Consider the following 16999-nt stretch of genomic DNA (forward strand, 5'->3'; position numbering starts at 1 on the left):
ATACAAATATTTACCCACAATTTATCTTAATGTATCTCACGATGTTGACAGACTCCAGTCATCCATCAAAAATCTCAGGCACCGGATGGCTGCATGGAGCCCATGAGGAGCGTGGATGGTTCTGATGGGGCTTTGTGCCAGAACCAGGATCTTCCCAGGACGTCTCTGAGCAGGATCAAAGCCCTGGTTTGTACCAGACAAAATCCTAAACAGGCCTGAGCTTGTTCAAACAAAATCCCCACTTTCTGCTCTGCATGCAGATGTACATTTTGGCTGCAGAAACAGAACGAAGCTGAAGGGGAGACTTTGTTTTCAACTACAAAGTTGGAAAAAAGCTGGGAAAATGAAGCTAACTCAAACTGATGGCCCATCGTTCCAAACCGCAGCAAACCTCCAGGCTCCATGCAGAGAAAGCAGCGGCCTTGGGTGATACATTGACTGTTTTCCTGTTAGCTGTGGAATTTGTTAGCACTGTTAAACTGCTGTCCACGCTGAGGACTCCTCCTGTTATTCTCTTGAACCAAGAAAATAATAAAAGGCTTCTCTGGAAATTCTTTACATCTCCGTTTTAAACAGATGGCTGCTGAACTCTGTAAGGTCAGCACTAGACTGTCTGATTATCACCACGTGGCTCCGTTAAGCAGAATAAATTAGGAAAAGAGGAAAAAATCACTAAAAAGACAGCCCAAGACTTGCTTTCTGCAGAAGAGCTTGGTGAAACCAAATACAAATTCTAATTTTGAAGAATCGCAGGACACACTTCCCTGACTGATAGCAATTGTTGGAAAGCAAAAATAAATGTGGGTGACTCATCATTCACGCAGGTGTAGGGGACAGAGCACCGTATCCTTCATGTGAGAAGGTAATTTGGTGAAGGAGACTCAACAGACTCCAAAGACTTAATCACGATGCAGTGCTGCGCTGCCATACCCACACACTTACCAGTGGGACCCACGCTCACATGCCAGGTGTTTGATTTGGAAGGAAGACGTGATCCAAAAATAGACGTTAAGATGACGTTCGGATGAGCACAAGGGAATCTAATAAGACAAAAGTATATCAAAAGAAAACAGCTAAGTAGCTGCAAGTTTTTTAAAGAGAAAGTCTCTTGTGTTCCTATAAGCACAAGATCAAATTTTCTGCTGGTAAGCATCAGTGTAATTTATTTTATGTACTGGAACTAAACCAGTTTATTCCAGTGAAGGTCTGAACAACCAGACTGCTTTCTCCTTTTAAATAGTGCAAGAGCCATCTCCACCCATGCTTGTCCGAGGAGCTGCCAGCAGCGGGAAGGGACTGGGCAGTACTGAGTAAGGACAGTACTGGTTTTATTTCAGCAGCCTGGTGCCCGCTTTGCCAAGCCAGACCCCGACCAGACACTCCTGCGAGCTCCTCCTTCCAGTCCCTCTGCCCAGCAGCGCACACGGGCAGCTCCTCGCCAAGACAAGTCCCACCATGACGCAGCTTTGGACCAACACTGCCACCGAATGTCCCCGTTGACCAGCCCGGTGCAATGGGAGAGAAGCAGATCCCGACAGCTGCGAATCAGCCACGTGCTGCTGTGGGTGATATGACAGTTCTGATGGGGGAGGGAGAGAAAAAAACAGATTTTAGCTAATTATCCACAACCTCCGAGTGTCCTCACGATGCGCATTGTCAGTTTGACATCCCTGTCCTCACTTTTCTCATTGCCACACAGTCCTGGCCCATCACCTCCAGGAAGAAGGACACGTCTGGTGGTTGAGGAGGTGACAATCTCTACTTGCTGTCCCACTCCCTTTTGGCCCAGATTCGCTGCTCACCATCTAACTCTGGTATTTTTACCCATGTCTGGTTTTAATCAAACCTGTCGGCACGGAGACCCTGACCTTCTGAAAAGCCTCCAGTCCTTGCACTAAAATTAAAGTGATTTGTCTAATGCTTCCCCATCAAGATGGATTTCAGGAAGGAGAAAGTGCAAACCCTCAGAGCTGGTGGAAAATGCAAATAACCGCAGTGTGGATCTGGCACAGATAGTTGTCACTCACACCGGTCTCACCCGCTGGAAGGATCTCATCAAACACAGTCCGCCTCTGAGATATCAGGCTGGAAATGAAGCTTTAAAGGGTGTTTTCATCCATGCTGAAATGGCTCAATTTATGCTTTGTTTGTGAAATAGCTGCTTTTTAAAAAGAAATGCTAATACTGCCACAAATAATTAATGTTATCTGAATCGATCAAATTCTAGGAGGGGGTGTTTAGATTCAAAACAGCAGAGACATTTCTAATCTCTGTGATATGAGACAATGTAAAAACAATGCCTGTGTTCTTAGATAACCTTTGCTCTCAGTCTTTTGCAGAACATCAGTGCTCCCGAGGCTAGCGTATGTTTATTTCTTAAGCTGAAATGTAACATTCTGCCCATATGTTGATACTAAAACAAAAATTTCACTTCTGAACTCTTTAATCTTTTTATTCATGTGTTCTGTCGCTCTCAGGCAGGGATTGTGAGTACCAGACGCTGCCTTATGTAGAATAATTGACTGTATTTTCTCTGCTCTGAACTAATTCACCACATTTTCTCCCTATCTATCATCTAGATGAATGCACTGTGTTTTCTATCCATCACCCTGCCCAGGCACTCATCACCAAGGGTATGCAGCCAGCAGATAAAAAGTATAATGATGCTATATTAAATAAAGAAAATCAATGTTCCACTCTCAGGAAAACTGAGCCAAATCCTAACAAGTGGGTCACTGCTGTTTCAAGCAGAGGGATTTTCTGAAGCAGTGTGTTCCCGGCAATGCTGTATGGGCTGGGAAATCCAGGGTTCATCTCGTGTCCTCCCACTGCCCCAGCCCAGTGCGAGTCCGGGATTTCTTGTCCTGGTTGGTGTGGACATGGAATGTCCACTCAGGTGAGGCAAGAGAAGACATGAAAGCTGTGAGATTTAAGAACCTGGCATTTAGTTTTTGCATCATTCATGATTTGGACTTGACCAGTGTTCACCAGCACGTTTTTCTCCTTGGTCAGAGTTTGGGTTAGAAGCTGCATTTCAGGCAGACCCACAGCTTGGAGGGCTATTAAATGACTCAAGAAATGAGATCATTCAAACAGCAGCACACATAGCAGAACTACATGAATGGAACAGGTTTTGTGAATACCTGCCTAGTTCACAGAGGTAAGAAAAGCAGATCAGGAGCCTCAGATGCAGTGTTTCTTGGGTGTAAAACAACGCACCAGTTCAGGTCACTGGTGTGAATTTGCATGTGATGGGAGTTGTTCAAACAGCAGGACAGGGGTTTGGGATCCGAAATGCAGTGAAAACAACTCTTGGCTGCCTCACAGACAGCTCCTCATGAGAATGTGCACTGAGAACAAAAAAAGGGAGATCAATTTTTAAAGCAAGCCTGTCCCAAGAACAGGCAGCTCAGACCAATGCCCCTCTAACGCACCATATAAACTTTAATGTCCTACCACACCATTTCAGTTATTTTTTTTCTCCCCTTCATTGCAAAATGCTGAATTACAGTTAAATACTAGATGATATTTCCTGAGTGTGGTGCTGATTGCTCCCCTTTGTGCATGGCTGCTTATTTGTTAGCGGTGAGCTCTTGAAAGCCTCGCAGCCAGGCCAGCCCCCCAGAAAGCGCTTCAGCTCTTTCTGCCCACCCCACCACGGTAGTTGAAAGGGAGGAAACATCTTTTGGCACTTCAGCACAGAGATATGAAAAGCAACGGCACTGCTTTTGATGCAGAGGCACCACATCCCCCTGTCAGCCAGTACATCCAGATATTTTCTCCATGGAAATTGGGACAGAGCTGGGAGGGGAATGGTAGTAAATTATATTTATGGCAGGGGGTCAGTCTGTAGCCTGTTTGCAGTATATTTCTTTATACCAGAAGGTTTATGGTGTGCTCTCCATTCTTAGCAAAGTTTCCCTATATTAAACATGAGAACAAAGCTCCTTCTTCCAAGAAAATACACGGTAAGTGGTCTTGTTGGTCATGTTTCTGATTTCTCTGCTGACGGGACAGCATTTAATTAATACTTATGCTTATTAATTCCAAGAAAATGGTCATGATATAGCTGCTCTGTGCTGAGATCTTGTTAAGCTTAGAACAATAAAATAAGTTGGGTTCCTTCCTCTAGCAGGTCCCCATGGGCAGCCCCCAAAGCACCAATACAGTTTGAAAAGCAAATTTGCAGAATACTGTATAATGTGTTGGCCTCTGCTTGGAGGGATATTTGGGTAGAAGTGGGTCACATTTTCAAGCTTTTGATTAAGATTAAAAGGAGAAGGAATATGTTAAAGGACGCAGACCTTCTTTGGAAGAAGTCTGTGCTGTGGACAAGACATGAATGTCCCAGCTGCTGAGGTGTGAGAGGAAACCTTGCTCTTCTCCAGGTGCAGGACCTGTGGTACTCATGGAAGGAATGAGGTGCAAACATGAAGAGTGGATCCAGGTCACAACATTGCCTTGGCCACTTGTGCTAATTGAAAAAATCGAGCAAAAGAAAGAAGGGAAAATGCAGCAGAAGCAGCAGACCAAAAATCTCACAGGGCACCTGCCATAAACAGGAGCACTTGCTGTGGGAAAGGGAACCAGTTTCTTGTAAAAAGGATTTGAACGACCAGAAATCTCAGTCCATCACATGTCAAAAGATCTGAGCTGGAAAACATTTCTGTTCTTTTCTTCCAGTATGTTTTGTCATCTTGTGCTCTGGGAACGTCTTGAACAGCTGTAAATAATTCATACATTACAGTGGCATATTAAATCACTTGAATCACTTGGCTGTCAGATGGCTTTGAAACACAGAGTCCCTGGGTCTGCTGTGGATGATGAAGGGAACTCCTGGGTTTTCCGGGTGCCAATAGGTTTTGCTTTTATTTCTTGTAACAGTGGGATATGCAGCCTGTTAGAACATGATGCACCTGCACTAGAAAGCAGGCTTAGACTGGCAAAAAAAACCAGCCTGATGAAAATACCCTCCAAAATCTGTCTGCTCCTTGGAAACACTGACCAGTTGGGATAACAACCATAAAACTGGCAATCCTTACACTGAATCAGGAGTAATTTACTTTTTTGTTTCCCCCCCGTGCAGTGTTTCCATATTGGAGAAGATAATAATTTACTAGTCACATTTAGGGCCTAGAACTGAGGTGCTAAGTTTGCAACCTTAGCCACATCCCATCCTGGCCCTAACTGACTCACCTTCAAAACTGACACTGAATGGGCTGTGAGAAGATGCCACGAGTAAAAGCTCTTTTGAAACCTTCAGAGAAAAATGCTACTTAATAGCAAATTATTACTGCCCTTATTTCCAAAAAAGGTATTTTCCATACTAAGGACTTTCATTCTGAATAGCTCAGCAGGGCTTTTCCTGTAGACTTATTGTACTTTAAAAATGCAAAATTTGCATAGATCATCATGCAGAGAAGGCCACAAGAAGAGGAAAGAGAAAGAAAGATACAGGAAAGGAACAGACAGGACAGTTAGAGGAAAGATGCATGAAAAAGGAGAGGAACAGAACTGAAGTGCAAAAGGAAAGCAAAGGGTGTCAATCCAGTGACTTCAGCAGTGCAAAGTGATCATTGACTGTTGCCGGTTTACTGGAGGGCCAATTGTAACATATGCAAAAGGGAAGATGAAGGATTTCTTACCTCTGCTGGGACTGAATGTCCTTTTTCAACACTGTCTCTGTGGAAGGAGGTTTTGCTGGGCACATGCTGCCAATGGTGGCCCAGGGCCAGCGGGCAGCAGCTGCAGCCCATGCACAATGCATCTTCCACATGCAGCCTCTCAGGCAGGGACAGGCACTTGATCTTCCTACAGAGAGCAAGACCCCATTGGAAAAATGGCCATTGACTTTCTGTGGGTTTAGAACAAACTCTCAGAAAGCAAAGCGTCTTTGCAGAAGTTGGCACAGCCCAGACAGGGTGGTGTGTGCGTCACCGCCGTGCACACCCTGGTGCAGCTCAGGCATCGCTCCCTTCGACACCCAAAGAGCCGCTGAGCCGGGATGACACTGGGCAGGCTGCCGTGCATGTGGCTCCTACTTTCTTTTTATTTTCTAAATCAAAATGACATTTAAGGCAGAAGATCTGTTCAAGTGCAATGATGAGAGTGCCCTCTATTGTCACCATGCTTCCAGCACCTTCCATCCTTCCTCCGAGGGCTGAGAAGAGGCGCCTCTGCCTCCCAGCCTCGCCTTTTGTTTCCTTTCCTTGTTACACAGTGATGACAAGCCCCCAAAATTCCATGTAATTCAAGCATAAGCCGTGTTCCCCCAGATGAAAGTTAAACAGGGGATGCCGCAGCAGCTGGATTTCACATGTGTCCCATCCACGACAAGGCGTGAGTCACAGCAATTGTCTTTAAGAATGGACAATGGGTGGAAAAATCGAATGAGGTGCAAAAACGTATTAAATTGAATGGCTTAAACGCAGCAGAGGCCACAGGCCTCGCACTGGGCCCTGGGGCCTCCCACTACCCAAGGGGTTTGCTGGGCCTAGGGGCTCGCAGGGCCTTCCGTCACCTCCACCGTCGCTGGGCAGGAATGGGGTCACCTCCACCGTCGCTGGGCAGGAATGGGGCTCAAATCCTGTCAGGATCCTCTCGTGCTTCCAAACGAACAGGAGGAAGCACCACTGCACACACACGGCGGTTGGAAAAGGGCAGTTCCTCCGCACAAAGGGGCCAGAACGCGATGTGAACACTTCGACGCATCTTTGTTCGCACCACACGCACGTAGGAATTACAAACGTTACAACGTGCAGCAAGTCCCGCCTCAGGAAACCCGCCCGTCCCGGGCCCGAGGGCGGCGGCGCCTCCTGCCCCGTGGCGGCCATGACACCACCCGCGTCCCCGGCTCCTTCCCAATTGGGTGTCCCCGTCGCCATGGCAACAAGCAGCTTGGAGGCGGGTGCATGCATCCGGCTTCCCCTATCCAACGAGCTGTCGAAGCGGATCCGCGCTCTGATTGGTGCTCATCGCCGTGAGGTAACGAGGGGCGGGCTGTTCCGCCTCGGGTTTCCCTTCGCAGTGGGGGACCCGCCTCCTCATTGGCTGCCGCTGTTGCCCCGGCGACGGAAGGACGCGGCGCGGCCTAGGGGGACGCAGGGCAAGCCCTGCGGGAGGCCCCGCCGCCGCCATGGCGCAGCCCGGGATCCTCATGACCAAGGAGCCGGCGCCGCAGTCGGTACCGGCCTCCGACCTGCCCATGAAGTTGTCCGAGGTGGCCCTGAACACAGGCGCCTACTCCTCCAGTGGCCTGGCCACTGCAGGCTTCCGCACCGCCAAGTACCTGCCCGGCGAGTGGCACCAGAATAACTATGACATGTACCACAAGGCCTTCGCTGGCTGCAAGCAGGGAGAGCATGACCGGGCCGAGGCCAAGGATCTGGCCGAGTACACTGCCCAGCGTGCCCAGTGTGCCCAGCAGGACTCCACGACCGCCCTGGGCCACCGCCTGCAAAACACGCACTTCTGGAAGTCTGAGCTCCAGAAGGAGATTGAGGACCTCGATGCTGAGACTAGCCTGCTGGCAGCCCAGAAACTGCGGCTGGAAAGAGTGCTGGATGCCACCGAAGTGCCCCATGCCATTGCCACTGATAACCTGCAGTGTCGGGAGAGGAGGCAACCCCCAGACCTGGTCAATGATGAGGTGGAGAGAGAGTTGCTGAAGGTGAGGAGGACATTGGGATCACAGAATCACAGTGGTTGGGGTTGGAAGGGACCTCTGGAGATCACCCAATACAACCCACCTGCTAAAGCAGAGTCACCAGAGCAGGTCACACAGGAATGTGTCCAAGCGGGTTTTGAATGTCTCCAGAGGAGACTCCACAGCCTCACTGGGCGGCCTGTTTCTGGTCTCTAAACGAGTGAGCAGCTTGGTCAGCAGGTGATAACTGAAGCTCATGAAGGAATGTTCTGGCCTAATGCCCCTTCCTGGCAGCCTGGACTCTCTCTGTCACTCTTAGGTTTAAGAAGGATTGTTTAAAATCCTTCTTCTGTGTAAAAACTATTTAAAATCATGTGAGTGTGACTGGAGGAAACCAGATCCCCTCTCTTAGACCAGATCCAAACAAAATGACAACAGAGGTTTCCTGAACTAAGGTGGGCATCCTATTCTGGCATTAAACAGCTCCTAGCCTCCAGTTAGATTGCAGAGATTGCAGCCCCCTCATCTCTGCAGATTACGCTTTAAAAATGCAGTACATGAGCAGACTGTTCAGGACCAGTAAAGTGCTCCTTGCCTGTTTCCATGCTCAGGCTGTCCAAATGTCACAGTTTCTGCCGTTGCCTTTGACTGCTGAGTCTGATGCTGTAGTCTTGCCAAGGTTCATTACAAGGTGATGATCGAACGCTGAACTACGGTGTCTCAACACAAACCGTCACTTTATACGTTCTGCAGGACAGCAGCACAGATGTCCCCAAACTGTACAATGTAGTTGGGTGACACAGACAGGTGGTGTTTCTGACAGGCTGGTTCCAACAAACCTGAGACTCTCCTGAAATTTGCTTGATCCTTTCCCTCCCGTAGAGAACTCTTTGCTCCAGCGGACACTTTGTTATCTGTTGCTGAGATCCAGCACTGCATGTGAGCTGCCTTCAAAGCTGATGTAATTATTGTGGCTGCACATGTTACAGAGAACAAATTCTTGGTCATTTTTCATTCTGGAATGATACATATTCTAGTGTCCCACAATCAGATTAATGATTATTTGCCTGCAGAATCCAATATACTGTGCAAGTTGATTCATGATGAGCTACTGATTAAACCAGATGATTAATATTTGTTGTTAGAAAAATATTGAAGAGACCTACAGAGTTGATGGCATGATAGTACTTAGCAATATTTTAATGGGAATTGCATACAGTTGGTGAATTGCAATCAATACTGAAGAGGTTGTTGCAGTCAAAAACATGTGAGAGATGGTATATAGGATATTTCAGTGTGTGAATTGTTACAAGATTCAGACTACAGAAAAAAAAATTCACCAGCTGCTGATGTTTTAGAGAAGTCTGTGAAAAGCAAGATTTATCCCCAAAAAAACATTTTGTTGCAGGATTTCTCTCCTGTATTTCTTTCCTCCTGATATCAGGTAATAGTTTGTTCACTCCATCTGCTGCTGCTGCTAATTCTTCACCTGAAATTGTGATTGTCTGCTCCTGACGACAGACTGTCAACAGCCAAGTGGGATGTCAGCAAAAAAGAATGATGTGGGTTCAGATGAGGCCTGTGTACCGGCAGCAGATGGACCCTTGAGAAATGAAGATTTTGTTGCCATGCCAATGACCTTTGCAGTGCAGAAGGGAGAGGAGTGCATAATATCTGAGGAGATCCTCCCCATTTTCACAGAGGAATAGATTTTATGGCACGAAAGTTTGCAAATAGATGTTAAAACGTGGCTTTGTCGTCTCTTTAAGCTGCAGCTATGCTCTGCACCTCTTCCACTGCAAGAAATCAGATGTATTGTATTTCTATTGTATTTCTTACTCTTTCCAAAAGTGACTAATAATTCTTGACACTTAGAGCTGCTTTTCCATGAATTCAGACTGTTCACTGCTCAGATTTCCACATTAATGGCCCGGTTCACTGGTAGCTCCGTGTTACAGCATTTGCTTATTTGGAGCAGCTATGCAAATTTGATCACTAAGTACTGACATACTATTTCTGAATGTCGCTTCCTTGTCCAGTCACTTTCTACTCTTAACTCTCTTAACAAATGGTAATGCAAGGGACATCAGGAGCAATTTGTTTTCTTACTATGCAAAAACTGAGGGAATAAATTCTTTCCAAAAGTCAGTTATGTGAGGAAACAGGCATTCTTTTCCTTGCAGTTTTAATTACACAGTTAATTGATATTCTAGGGCATTTTCCTTCCTTTGAAATTCTTCCTCTCCTACCAGCTCTCACCTTTCTGCACATTTCCCTGTTCCCAGAGCTGAAATAACCACCTTTCAGCAGCCCCTTGGCAGATGACATTTAAAAAGACAACATCGAATCCATGTATACAAGCAGTTTGGAATCTCTGCATGTAATTGCACTTTTATTATCTGTTCAGTAGGAATCACTTCAGATGACTCACAAAGAAAAAGGAACTCTTTCTGGTGAAGGTTTTATGCACCCAAATAAGATTTGGGGTTTTCCTATTTTTTGGCACACCATCTATTTCTTTTAGGGAGTTTTGGTTCCAAGTCATCTGTCCCATTTGTTTTGCAGCATGGTGTCTTATTTAAATCACCTGTTGTGATATGTCCCACCACTAAATAGCCACAGCTGGAATGAGGGATAAGGGTATTGAAGTGAAAGCTCCTCACATGCACAGTAAAATCAGCTGTTACTCGGAAATTCATTGACTCAACAACATATTCAGCAGAAAGTCACAATTGTTTTTCAATATAGAAGAATATTTGATGACTAAAACCAAGAAAAATCTCTTAAAGAGAATAATGTTATTTCTTTGTGCTGCTGCATTGGAAATAGCTGAATTCATTAAAAGCAGTACATGCATCTGTTTTGTATGAGGTTTTTGACTTTCATAACCCATATGACATCTCCTCTGAATCCCCTCTGCACCAGTTTAATGACAATTCAGTAGGTTTATGTGCATGCATTTAATATTGAAAACACAAGCCCAAGCAAAGGACTTGCCACATGGTGGTATACTGCCAATAAATCATGTTTCAGCTGCATATATTCTGCATTTCAAGGTTATTTTCTCATGTCCAGTGTCCAGATTCATTAATGGAGTGCCAGATATGACTGGGCATCAGTAGATGTACTTCCATTTATGCCTTTTTTGACACTCATAGTCTTGATTTGCTTTTATTTGCGGTGCTGGTGTGTGGGACATCTGGTGTCACGTTGTTGCTGATGGATGGATGGATTTGTAATCGAGGGCATTTAGAAATCAGCTGCTCCCTCGCTGCATTATCCTGGCCCTGGGTGCTGTATTTAGACATCATTGACATCTGCAAGTCACCAGTGTAAAAAGACTGCAAAAAAACCACCCTGAATTTATAAATTCACGGAAGGCTCAAGCATCTGCTCTTGAACATTTTCTTTGCACCATTAATTAGACACTTACAAAGTCATGAGCCGGGATGGTTTTATCACTAGATTTGAGGAAAGTCCAACTTTTGCTTCGTAAACATTGAATACTGTAATAAAATAAATGGCACGCTAAACTGTAAAATGTTCTCTCCCTGTTAATTGACAACCATTTATAATAACAGAAGTTTATTATTAGTATTAACCGTGGAGAAGACAGCCAAAAAGAGGCCAAGATCACTTCAAATTTGACAGTATTTCATTTTAATAGCACATGAAGACATATATAGGAAAAATAAGGAAAAAAAAAAAAAAGACATTTCATCCACTGAGTCCTATAATGAACTGAAGAAATGCAAATCTAAGTTTCTGTTTATCCTGTGAACCAGCAAAGCTGCTGGCGAGTAAAACTCTTTATCCTGCTTTTACTCTCTTAATGTGGATTTGGCCATAAAATGAATTGCCAGCACAATTCTGTGCACAAACTAAATAAAGATCACCCATTGGGCCATGTGGTAAAATCCAGGATTTTAATGTGGAATCACCCACATTTTTGTGGTTGAAATCACAAAGTCTGGGTGGGCCCCACAGGTTGTACCACAATGTCCATCGGTCCGGTGGGACCGAGAGTCCTTGATCTTCATCTTCAGCCTCATGCCACAGCTCCACCAGCCATCCAACCCGCCTTTTTTACCTGTTTTAAAAGCTAACAGAAATCATTTAGTAGGTAAATATTGAAAATTCATTGTCATTTGTGCCTGCTCATTCACTCTAACTCATCTTCGACTGCCATTAGTTATGAGAACTGTATCTTCAGTTTTAAATGTCATATTTGAATGCATATCTCCTCAACAGGGAATCAATTTTGAAATTTTAGTTTAGGTCATTCGACAAGGGAATTCTTTATTTTTGTGCTATTTCGCTTCTTCCATGTGAGAGACCTTAATTGCTAAAGGAAAGCTTTTCTCAGTTAAAATTGTGCACGTTACTCACAGGAGATTGTCTCTTTATTTACATGGAGATGGACTACCCAACATGATTGATATGATATGATATGATATGATATGATATGATATGAATCTGTTCTGGATATCCCAGAAGTCTCACTGTTTTTATCTAGGAAGCTGAGCTTATCAGAAATATCCAGGAGCTTTTGAAGAGAACTTTGATGCAAGCTCGCAACCAGATGCAGTAAGATGTTTTTCATGATACCTTAGTAGCTAATTTATTTATTCCTGATATATAGGTGTACAATGCCCAGTGGAGCCACATGAACTGCATTTAAACCTGAGAAGAAGTACTCAGCAATGAAACGTCAGGATTTTCAATAGAGTGCCTCAATATGAAGGAGTTAACTGGGGGAAATCTTGGCATTTTAGTTGTGGGTGGGTTGGTTGGTTATTTTAAAATCCTGTCCAATTTGTGCTATTCTACCAGATAAAATGAAATATTGTTTTTAGAAAGAATGCCTATAGACACAAAATAATTTAAAGTAGTTCTGTTATATCACTTAGAGTATGAGAATAATCTGAGTTTAGGCTTCGTTTTTTATAACTCTTGTAAGATCGTTTTAGTACTATTATCTGCCAGCGCAATCTTTTTAATTCCTTAGGTGAGAGTGACATCTGGTGTTAACAGTCGATAAGGACCCACTGTCTTTGGTAATCTGAAGTCGCTGTAGTTCATTTGGTGATGTGTGACTCAGGTCTAGGGTAGTGGGCAACACATCAGGCTTCTTGCCTGTATAGCAGATAGTTGTGAGAGTGTTTTGTTAGGATTTCCATGACGAAAATGAAAGTTTCTGTTCTCATTGTTCTTAGAAAGACAAAAGCTCAGGGCCCGGCTTCACAGATGTTTGTGATGATCTTGTTAATTGTATTTTTTTCCACTAACAATGATTTTTCAGGTTAAATCGAGATCACAAAGAGATTTGTGAGAGGGACTGGTCAGACAAGGTTGAAACGTATAACATTGACGATAAATGTGGAAGATACAATAACCAGAGCACCAACGTCCAGTTCCATCCTAACTCGGTGAAGTTCGAAGAGAGGTGAGCAGTTACTGTCATTATCCTCCACAAGTAACCCTGATAAGATAAAATACATCCTTTGTGTCAGTGAAAGCTGAATTAAAGGTGTAGTTGCTGCTGCTTTGGACATACAATGTTAACTTTAAAACAGCTGCCTGGTTAGTAAAGGTGGTGCAACCCTCTCAGCACGGCGCGCTGCTCAAGGCAAAGCTGGTTCACTAAATGCAGACTTAAGTTGTGGAAGTTTTTCTTACAAATAATTGGCTTTATACTTTTAAAGCCTAATCTAAATCCCATTGAGACTCACGGCTTGACACCGGCAGGCACGCCATTCTTTTGGGAAAGGCGTGTGCTGCTTCCACACAGAGGGGATGACTATTACAGTAAATTTTGCTGCTTCCCCCTCTCCTTTCAGGCAGTTTTCATGTGACACAGTGTCCCAAGTCCTATGTAGTTCCTTCTGCTGCTCAACATAGCAAAGTATAACCAGAGATCATGTTTCTTCTTGTGTCAAAGTAGACACAGACTGTAAAGCTTGAATATATTAATCCGTTTATTTACTGGTGATTTAACTGCTTGTACTTGCACAAAAAAGTATACTTTTTTGCCTTAGTAGTACTAACTACAAATGGAAGGACTTTGTATGATTTTTTATTATGTATTACTTCCCCCAGAAGCCAAAAGATGAATGAGAGTCTGTTAATTTTATAAAAGATTAGTCTTCTTCCTTCATGGTAAGTCTAGACTGCATGCAACAGCAAAAACAGATAGTGGTGGACAACACTTCTGTAGGGTGAGAACCAGCTTCAGATTGTCCTCTTAAGTACAACTTGAACAGAAGCGCAAGGTTCCTGTTTGTATTAATATACCTTTCACCTCTTCTTCCAGTGCCTCAACACCGGAGACATGGGCCAAGTTCACTCATGACAACATCTATAGGGCAGAACGAGAAAAACTGGCTTCCGGCAATCTTCGTGCCTTGATTGACAATATCCTTCATGACGTATCCGAGGACCTGAGGAGGCAATGTGATACTGTTAACGAGGCTTTTGCCAAACGCTGCGAGGAACTGGAGGATACAAAACACAAGCTAGAGTATCATTTGAAAAATGTAAGTGTTCCTCTTGAAATGCTGGCTACAGGTGTGACAGTCTCATTTGAGACTCTAGGGAAAATATCTTAGTCCATGTCAGCTACAGAACACAGTTTTGTGTCAGCTTGGTACCTGATAAGAGTATTTCTATTTCTGTGCTTCTGTTTCTTCTATATTTTGGTGCCAAATAGGAGGTCAAAACTATAACTGCCTCACTAGGACCATGAACAGATGTACAGCATGCACAATGTGCATTTTTTATTAGATGGTTCTTTTTCTTGGACATCATCTTTAGGTCCTTCGGGAGATTGGAGATCAGGAAGCGAACATCGCTGCTCTCAAACAAGCCATCAAAGACAAGGAAGCCCCGATGAAAGTTGCTCAAACGAGGCTATATGACAGGTCTTTTAGGCCTAACGTAGAGCTCTGCAGAGATGAAGCACAACTCAGGTAAACACTATTAAACAAGTCCTCCAAGGTGTCCATTCTATCCAGAAGTGAGGTTAGACAGCTTTTGCACTTTTTTTGGCAACACATGGTCTCTAGCTTTTATTACTAGGTTAGAGTCTGATAAAAGTCAGGAATAATTCCATTGACCAAAATCACTGTGAGGAAAATGTCATTTTAACGCAATGTATTAGCAAATAGAAAATCTATAGACTCAAATCTATTGTCTCTGTGCTTTCACCTCTGAACTGTGCGGTTTCTTTTTGATTTAAATGATCCAAAAAAGTCTGACAGCAAATAGATCATTTGCAATTCTTGCTGTTAGCAGAAGCTCACCACAAGGTGGACTTGTGTGCTGGGTGAATTATGCATCAAGTGCTGAAAATGTAAACGAGCTGCACAAACTCACAGTCTGAGGCAAGTCCTCAGGACTATGAAGCATTTGGCTCGTGGCATTTTGTTTTCAGTAGTAATCCATTTTGAAACCGGAGGTCAACAAATCCTTTCAAATGAAAGGTCTGAATGTCACGTTTGTCAGTTTTGATCTCATTATAAGCTTTGTAATTGATTCTCCTCCTTCACATTTTCCTACCCTTAGGAAAAGTGGGGAATCAGCTTTTGCAGGCTCACAGTGTCCCCATAGCCCACCGTTCAAAGCCAATATGCTGTTCTTTATACACTGAGGAAGAAGTTTTAGTTAATCCAAATGCTTTATAGCATCTCGGGCACACTCATTTCAGGTCCTGATCCAGCAACTCATCCACGTGCAAGCTTTTCAGTGTATACATTGCCCTTAACAGGATTTAAAGACACATAGATGCCAGTCCTTTGCTGAATGGGCACGTTTAATCTCTGGGCTTATTCTGTGTTTAGTGACTCAGTTTGCAGAGCACGCAGGGATCTCAATTTCCCAGGAAGCAAATGCTCTACAGGCAGATTGCACTGAGACACCTCACCCTCCTGAACTTCCAGCTGAAATGATGGCCTTCCTTTAAAATGGCCGGCTGATTTTTTTACAGTGGTGTCCGGCTGCTTCTTTAGAAGGCTTATATGCTTTTAAAGGCTGTTTTCCAATGTCCGGTGCAAGTATCATCTTTAATACATGAGTTTTATACCAGTGAACAGACAGCAAAACCAGGCTTAACAAAATGCTGATCCACTGAAACCAGGTGACTTATTTAACAATTTTTTCCCTGTAATTCTTAGTACAAGTCTCCTGCAGAGTGGGAGAAGATAAGGATGGGTAGTTCCACTGTGCTTAGTGGCAAAAGACATTCTTGGAACTACCTAAATCATGTAGAGAAGCTGTGAAAGTGAACTCTGCTTTTGACCAAGTGTGCAGGACCTCTCTCAGATCCTTTGTTATTATGATTCTACAGCTGTTGATCTTTATTCCTTCCTTTATTTATACAGTTCATATGTCTCTTTGAACACAGACTGGCTTCTGCTCATTTTTTTATTATTTAATGTCATTCTGTTCAGCTTGATCAGTGAAGTTGAAGAACTAACGGAGTCCATTGCAGCCCTGAAGAAAAAACTGATGGAATCCGAACAGACTCTGAGGAACCTGGAAGACACACGGATGGATTTAGAAAAAGATATAGCTGTGAAAAAGAACAGTATTTTTATTGACAGGCAAAAGTGCATGGCCCATCGCACACGCTACCCTGTTGCTCTTAAATTAGCGGGTTACCAGTAGTAATCTCTGTGCTAACCATGCAAAGTCTGGAAGAAAAATGTAATCTAGAATCTTTCATATACAATGGATGGATAGTATTATACACAGAAATACTGTATTTACTGTTGTTTTCCTCTATTTGGATTAAAATGCATTAATTGTATTATGGTGGGCTTTGAGTCTTGCCTTTAAAAGTTCAGTCTGAGCACAGATGTTTATAGTGAGTTTAAAACAGCTTAAAGGTAATCCATTACATCTAGAATGTATCTACATCATATATGAATAATTTAAACAGCATGTGATATTTGGAGTTTTCACCCTAGTAAGTGAATATGTTGAGAGAGTATTTATTGTGGATAATAATAATAGAGTTTTAAATATAAAGTTTATAGCTTTTTAGCATTTTCAGGCAGCCTGAAATGAGAGCAATAAAACTGCCTGCCTGATAGAAGATCACATGAGCAGCAAAGAAATAGATGATAGACCTTTAAGCTGCTCAAACATTATTAGAGGGAAAAAAAAAGGTTTGCACAGGTTAGATGGCAATCTGACTATTGGAAAAAGCACTCCCAGCCTGTGACACCTGCTTGTTCCATCTGCAAATGAGTCCAAGGGTTTGTAACCTTCAAGTCAATATTATTTTTTTTTCCAAGAAAAAGAAAAAACTAAACAGCCTGCGAATAGTAATCATGACTTTCAAGTTAAGCACTT

At 43.5% G+C, this 16999-nt stretch overlaps 1 protein-coding gene across 1 annotated transcript; it reads left to right on the forward strand.

Moving 5' to 3' along the window:
- Positions 1-7123: 7123 nt before the first annotated feature.
- TEKT4 (tektin 4) lies at positions 7124-16309 on the forward strand (the record flags this gene model as incomplete). Its single annotated transcript, XM_080354013.1, has 6 exons — positions 7124-7669; positions 12162-12232; positions 12948-13091; positions 13959-14181; positions 14459-14613; positions 16093-16309. Exons 1-6 carry the CDS (start codon positions 7136-7138, stop codon positions 16307-16309), a joined length of 1344 nt encoding a protein of 447 aa, XP_080210139.1. The 5' UTR covers positions 7124-7135.
- Positions 16310-16999: the final 690 nt, after the last annotated feature.

This window comes from Nesoenas mayeri (assembly GCF_963082525.1).
Source record: "Nesoenas mayeri genome assembly, chromosome: 15".
In the NCBI taxonomy this organism is placed as follows: Eukaryota; Metazoa; Chordata; class Aves; order Columbiformes; family Columbidae; genus Nesoenas; species Nesoenas mayeri.